At 40.1% G+C, this 7,795-nt stretch overlaps 1 gene segment (V, D, J or C); it reads left to right on the forward strand.

Moving 5' to 3' along the window:
* The first annotated feature begins 5,179 nt into the window (after positions 1 to 5,179).
* On the forward strand, positions 5,180 to 5,796 carry LOC101650116. The segment is given in 2 exon segments: positions 5,180 to 5,225; positions 5,309 to 5,796. Coding segments are annotated over 2 exon segments (534 nt in total).
* The last annotated feature ends 1,999 nt before the right edge of the window (positions 5,797 to 7,795 follow it).

The raw sequence follows: 7,795 nt of genomic DNA on the forward strand, positions 1-7,795 counted from the left end.
TGTACAAATGCGCTTTACACAATTGATGTGTGTATGGATTGGGATAACAGTTGTATGAGCCCCTAATAAAATGTTAAAAAAGAAAAAAAAAATAGCAAATGTGTCACCAGAAGAAGAAATTGCAGACTAATATCTCAGAATGCTCTTTCAAATTGAGAACAGTGAGATTTCTCACATATTTTGAACCTGTTATCAGGGGAACCAGGTCCTACAGAAGAACATCCTGTTTGGCAGAGTGTCAGCAAAATGGAGGAAAATGTTCAATTAGATGCACAGACAGAGTGGCTGCAACAGTGTTCTCACACTTAGGAGGAAGTGAGGATGGTACAAAAAATGGCAGTTGTGTTTGTCCGGGTAGACTAGAGAAACAAAGTAATAAACATGCATATGTGTATAAGAGAGAGTTTTATATAAAGGGCAATTGTACATTAAGAAAACATCCCAACCCAGTCCAGTCCAAACCCATAAGTCCGATATTCGCCCATATGTCTGTTACCAGTCTATAAAGTCCTCTTCAGACTCAAGAAACACTTGCAATGACACCGAATGCAGATTACAGGCCAGTGGGTAGAAAGTCTTTGGATCCAGTGGTGTTGTAAGCATCTCGGGGCTGGTAGGTTCTCCATGTGGCTTCTCCAACTCCCAGGGCTGCATCAGCGTAGGTCCCTGTGGCTTCATCTCAGGGATGTCCCGCAGGAAGTGAACAGAGAGAGAGAAGTGTCTCCTGCCTTTAAGGAGGAAAATCCCGATTTCCCAGAATTCTCAGGATAAGGCCATACCCACGCAGAGGCCTCATTGGCTATGATCTGATTGACAGGCTAGACTCCACCCCTGAACTCTTAATCCTCAAATTGATAAATGGTTATATAGCTACCACAGCAGTCTGTGTAATTGTTCTGTTGTACACAGAGTCATTATGAGTAAAACTGCCTCAAAAGTTCCGAAAAACATCTCTGATATAGTGAGGTTCAGAAAATTGAGATTAATACTGTCTAGGCAAGTGTAATTACCTGAAATAATAATAATATATTACACCCTTTTATATTCAGAAAGTGTTAAATTATTTAATATTTAAAATTCAATAATATACCATTCCTTATTAAGGTTAACTATGTGGCTATCAAACAATCAGGAAAATAACACAGTGTAATGAATGAGTAATAAATCCTATATACAAAGATTATATACAACTCTACTCTCCCTGATGGCATAGTGGATTTCACACTGGGATTATGTGCAAGGTCAGGAGTTCAAGACCCCTAGCCACACTGGGGGAGACAGATGAAGCTCTAAAAAGATTTACAAGGATTGTAAATTATATAATCCAAATCCAAAAAGGGAACAGTGTCCAAGCTTAAATTGTGAGATTCTGGTGTGCAAAATGGCATGGGTGACAGGATGCTCAAACAACATTTTCAGGATCTACACAGGGACGATGCTTTCAGTGATTTCCCTCTCATCATAACTGAGGATTGGGAATAACCTGGTGATCAGGCACAGAGCATTAGTAAGATGACTATTGTAGATTAAAATGATAAATCTGACCTGAATGCTTAAAACCTTGTCATTTGATCTCCCTTTTGATACACTTTGTGCCTGCTTTGATTTTTTAACATTTTCTGTGGGGTTTTTTTTTCATATAGGAGTTTATCACTGTTGCATTTTCTTGTCGCTGCTAGCCTTTTTGACTCCCTGATATGTACTTTAATATGTTTTTTCATTTATGAAACCCAGGATGGGTGAATCTACAGAGAAAATAACTAGAATAAGGAGTCCTGGGGGCCATAGCATGGGAGGTGGGAAGAAAACCGGGGTTGATATAAAGGAGCTCGAGACGGAAGAAAATGTTCTGATTGTGATAAAGATTGTACAACACTGTTTAAGATGTTTAACTATAGAATGGTATAATGTCTGGATTAAGTCCTAATAAAAAGGTTTAATAGAAAAAGATAAAGGATCTTAGTTGCTGAACAAATGTTTTAAGACATTTTTATTTTGAATATGTTTAAGAAACACTTTTATAAGACAAGCTGATACCTAGGACTCAAGTAGACAGAAAATACTTTGAAAATGATGATAACATATGTACAAATGAGCTTGATACAATTGATGTATGGATTTTTATAAGAATCCCCAATAAAATGATTTTTAGGATTACTTTTATAAAATAATGTTGCACATTAAAAAATAAAGCTAACATAGATATAATACGTAGCTACACGTAGCTCATGATAAAATTGGCCAGGTTGTCCATGATAAGAACGTTTTACAGTGTTTGACACGCTGAGGAGCAGCTCTGCTCTGCTCTGGAGGGTCACTGTGAGTCTGCATTCACTTGGTGCCAGTGGGTTAAGGCTATCGAGTTTCTCAATTAGTATCTTATTTGGGTTGCTTATCCATTCGTTTCTCTTCTGTGTATTCTGAATTTTGTTTAAACATATTTAATACTTTGTCAGGAATTGCTCTACTTTTTCCATTGTCCTGGTCTCCATAGAATTTCCTGCTTGGTGTTTTTATTTTGATTGTGCCATCTTCTTTTGTGATATCATTCATGATACTATTTATACTATCTTTATGAACACGCTAATGTTTTAAAGATATTTTTTACTAGTTGTGCTTCAATTTAAAATGCGGATTTATAAAAATAACTTTATTCTTCCTTCCAGATGTATTATTCCCTTCACTTGTAGTGTAAGGTCATCATAACAGCCCATTTCTCTGAAACCAATGTCTGAGGTCACCAGCAAAAGCACAGCTTACACACAGGCACTGGATGCAGCAGCAGTTTGCGCACACGGGGAAGAGAAGAGCCGGCTCCTCATCAGGAGTGGGCCCCAGTCCCCACAGTCAGTGGTGTCACTCTGCGGCCAGTGCAGGCGTCCCTTGTTGGTGCTGCAGTTGAAGAACAGTGTTCCCTCCTCAACAGCAAAGATAAAGAAGGAGAGTTGTGCTATGAGCTGAAATCTACTGGATGGCAGGGAGTTGGTTGTCCTGTTGTTGTTTTGTACCTTTCATGTAATGTGCGTAACAATCCGTTTGGGGGAAGGTTAGCATGTGCTCAGCAGAAGGCATAGGGTGTGTTGTAGGACTCCCCATCCAAAGGGTGGGGATTCAGAAGCCCTGGGAGAAGCCCTCAGCCAGAGAGGTCATCACATCCCAGTAGCTGGACTGACACATTTGGTCCTAACCTAACTGGGTCTGCCATGGACCCCAGGGAAGGGCCGCAGACTGCACATGGGCCGCCTACTTCCTCAATTTCCGATTCCTCTCAGAGTTATCTCAGATGTATTTTGTCATTGGGGGAAACATACTTGAATTTTTTAAAATGTTCTTTTCTGTTTTACAGTAGATGAAACTCAAAACTGATGAGCTTATAGAGACGGCAAGAAGAATAAGGGTTTCTGGGGTGTACAGCAGTGGGTGGAGGTGGGGCCAAAGGGAGCCGATAGCAAGGACTTCAAGAAGGAAAAGATTGTTTCCAAACTGATTGTGGTAGCAGTTATGCAATACTGCTTAATCAGTTTGAACTGTGGAATGAGATGATATCTGTATTAGCTCCCAATAAAATGTTTATGGAGGAAAATAAATTAATTAATTGTTAAATAAAGATTCTATTCCATTGCTAAACATTTTTGTCAATTCAAATTTCTGGCTTATCTCATAATCTCTTTTCCAGTTCAATATTTTAGCTAGTTTTTTTGAAATGTTGTACCAGCAAGACTTTCCATCGTTTCTAATTATATGTGGAAAAAGATCTGTCATGCTTTAACTTATTTTACTCATGGTAAATACATATATATATGCAATAAAATAATATTTTCAACAGTCTTCACATGCATAATTTGGTGACATTAGAATATGAATGTGTTCAACAATTATAAACATCTGCAAATTTTCCTATCACACACATAACAGAAGCCCAGAAAACGAATTCTGGCTTGCCACTGTCTTCCATAGCATGGAATAAATAACTTTAAATTTCTTGCTTCAAATCTGCGTTAACTATGTTTACTCTTCCTGTGGAAAGAATGAAGCATAAACTCTGTTCAACGCCTTCATTGTCTTTCAGGCAGATTTTCTTCTTTCTTAATCAGTATTTTATTGTGGCATATCTCTCAATCTCAGTATCAATATCTACAGACCATACTTCCTCCCACTATAATCAAATCAGAGTGTTTGTAACTTATAGCACTCTCTTCCCTCAAAGATTAGCACAGTGAGAGTCAGTGTGAGTCCAGACAGAAAACTAACCTCAGGGAGAAAGCTGACCTTCAGGGACGCTAAGAACCCACCAGCTCTTGGACCAAGTGAAGAAAGAGGTGAGACAGGAGCCTGGATAAGGACTGCAGTGCCTGGTCAGCTGGAACTGCTGTGCTGACCACGATGGCAGCTCTACTGCCCATGGCAGGAAACCTGCAGAGACAACTCTAGGTAACACTCCTGACCAATAGTCTGAATGATTAGGGCCAGAGAAAATGTTGCTATTCATCCACAGAAGTTGGAAGACAGTGTGAGCCCAGGAAACACCTCTCCTGTATGTGATGGGATGCTGTCAGCAGGGGGCTCTCAGAATACAATGAGCCCAACACCCACCCTGGGTACTAATTCATGGAGGAAAAACAAGCTTCTTATTAATTCTGTGGTTACTTTGAACCTCACAAATAACCCTGTGGTTAGTAAACTTTTTTATACCAACTCTAAATCTAGAAACTAATGTTTAAGTATCTTTTATTCCTTTCTAAATATTCTGCAATGTCCTAGGGGAAAGGAGCTTTAGGAATGACAGACGTGTTTCCCTTTGTGTTCAGATGTACGAAAAGATTCAGGAAAGCCTAGTCTTGATTCCATTACTTCGTAAGGATAGAGATTCTCTATAATTTCACCAAATCATCTGGGTACTTTTGATGATAATGGATATAAAGTTCCATTCAATGTAAAGTATGAACAGATGTTTGTATGATGGGTAGAATGAAGACCTCAGAGAGAGGACTGTGTTCTCCCAAGGACACCACCAGGGGCCTCCATTCAGTCCTTTCCACCTTTACATACAAATGCACCTCCCACATGCAAATGCCTAATAAGAACACAAATGAAAGCACAGCATGCATGGACTTAAATTCATATTCCTTCTCACCCTGGAGAGCATTTTCTGGGTGTCATGAATCTTATCCATATGAACATGAATTGTGTTTGGGTTTTCCTCTTTCTGGTGGCAATTCCGGGAGGTGAGTGCTTCAGGGATTCACACATGAAGTCTGGGGATGCAGCGTCTAAGCACATGACTCACTGTGTTTCTCTTTATCCACAGGTGTCCTGGCCCAGGTGCAGCTACAAGAGTCAGGCCCAGGACTGGTGAAACCCTCACAGACCCTGTCTCTCACCTGCACTGTCTCTGGATTCTCTTTAACCAGCTATTATGTGCACTGGATCCGCCAGGCCCCAGGAAAAGGATTGGAGTGGGTTGGGGTAATAGATACTGATGGGAGCACATACTACAATCCAGCTCTGCAGTCCCGAGTCAGAATCACCAGGGACACCTCCAAGAGCCAAGTTTATTTAAAACTGAGCTCTGTGAATCCTGAGGACACAGCCATGTATTACTGTGCTAGAGACACAGTGATGGGAAGTCAGTGTGAGCCCAGACACAAACCTCCCTTCAACCGGCCATGGTTTCAGCAGATGCAAGAGAGAGAGGTCAGTGACGCTTTCCTCTCAGAAGCTGTGGTTTCCCCACCTGCCAGCACCTCCCTAGGGACCACCACGCACAGTGACTCTGGGGAATCTTCATGCATCTGAACATGCCTTCTTTTCATTGGAAAGGGCTTGGTCTATCTTTCACCATCTATCCAAAGGCATACTTCACAGTAATACCTATTTATGAGATCTCAGTTTACAACTCAGGGTACTCACTAGCGCTGTTTGTTGTCAAAGTTAGAAATATTTTAAAAAATGAACTCACTGCCATCGAGTTCATGCCAATTTATAGTGACGCCACTGTGGGTTTCTGATATTTAAGGCTGCAGATCCCCTTGTCTTTTCTCCATGGAATGGCTGGTTGTTGCAAACTAGTGACATGCAAATCTCAGCCCAAGGCATAACCACTATGCCACCAAGTTATATACCCCAAACTTCCTGTCTGGTTGCAGTGGGAGTTAGTTCACAAGTTTACAATCATCAGAGGACCTTCAAGTAATGGGACAAAATGAAGCAAAGTTCACAGAGTTTACATTTCCCCAAGGGATTATGACATCAATTTCTTCCTTCATTACTCCAGGAACTGTCACACCATTACTCCCTAAGCTTTCAGTCTCCTTGCTCATCTAAATGGTCATGCTTTCCCCTTCCTGAATTAGGAGTATCTGGATTAATTAACAGGCTTTTAAATAATTAAGTTTAAAAGGAATTTACTGGAGTTGAGGGAGTTCTTACATCCTTGGTCCCTTTTAACAAACTAAATCTCAACAAATTATAATACATTTTCACTATTGATTAACATCAGGCTACCTCTTCCACTTTCCTATATAAATAGGGATTTAATTGTTCCAACTGTTCCATTCAGGAGATGGCAGTGGAAGAGTGCATACCCTCATTGTGCCTCACTTTGTACTCAAATCATTATATCACAATCACATTGAGCTCAGTGTGTATTTAGTGATAGTAATGTCAACCCAGGTATTGTGTCATGACATTAATAAGAAATTAATCCTACTTTTTAAAAAAATCAGAGTCGGCCATTCATTGTCTGATAAAGTGGTAGCATGCTTTATATAATTCAACTCTATGTCATTTTAATGTTCTCCCTGGTAATTAACACATCTCAGGTGCACAAGTATATGTGTATAGCTCAATAAATTTTAGTTCAGTGCATACATAAGCTTTCTATTCCTATGAAGAGTTACAGTCTTGGAAACTCACAGGGGAAGTTCCACCTTGTCCCATTGGGTCACTATGAGACAAAATTGACTCGATGACAGAGAGTTATTAATTTTTTTGGTAAGCATGTATGTTTCATAAGTTCAGCACACACAGTCCCCATGAGTGTTTGACCACTCTCCACAACCTTACCCCATCCTGATTCTCTTCATCTGATAATGGAATTAATCAAGCTCAGGGTGGAGCTACCTCACTTGATCACCTGTGACAATGACCAGGCCACAGTCCATGGGTGGATTATCTATATAAGCATCCCCAGCTGGCCACACCGGGTATCCCTCTTTTTACTTGTTAAATTTTGAATAAAACAAAGAGCATTAACAATGGGTAGAAAATCTAATTAACCCAGAATTCTATTGAAGTTGAATATGTTTGCTAATTCTTCAAACACAACATGTGAGTGGAACTCAGAGTGAGCCCAACGCAAAGATCCCATGTAGAAAGGGCAAGTCTGGAGGATGCTTAGGATGCTGGAAGTACAGGAACCCACCTCACCAAGGGTGCAGAGGGCAAGATCATTGTTTATTTTTCATTGAAACTTAGGGTTCTTCTCACATAGCAAGGGTTAACATAGAGCAGTGATTCAATTCCTATTTATTCCTTGAGTTTTAATAACTTGCATTGATACTGCATTCCATTTTATTAATTAAGATACCATGCTTTCTCAAGCAAAACAATATTCTGGTTGTTAGCTTTCATTAAATCAGTTGCGTATCATAGAGTCTCTCTGTACTATAGACTGAAGCAGTGCCTTGTCCTGGACCATCCTCATAGTCTTTCCCAGGTGTGATAGCATTGTTGTAATCACAAAGTCAATGCACCTTATTGGCCCTGTCCCTTTCCCAATATTAGTCCCTCCTGA

The sequence above is a fragment of the Echinops telfairi genome, unplaced genomic scaffold, assembly GCF_000313985.2.
Source record: "Echinops telfairi isolate 266 unplaced genomic scaffold, ASM31398v2 ScPeMD7_7434;HRSCAF=8472, whole genome shotgun sequence".
Taxonomy (NCBI): domain Eukaryota; kingdom Metazoa; phylum Chordata; class Mammalia; order Afrosoricida; family Tenrecidae; genus Echinops; species Echinops telfairi.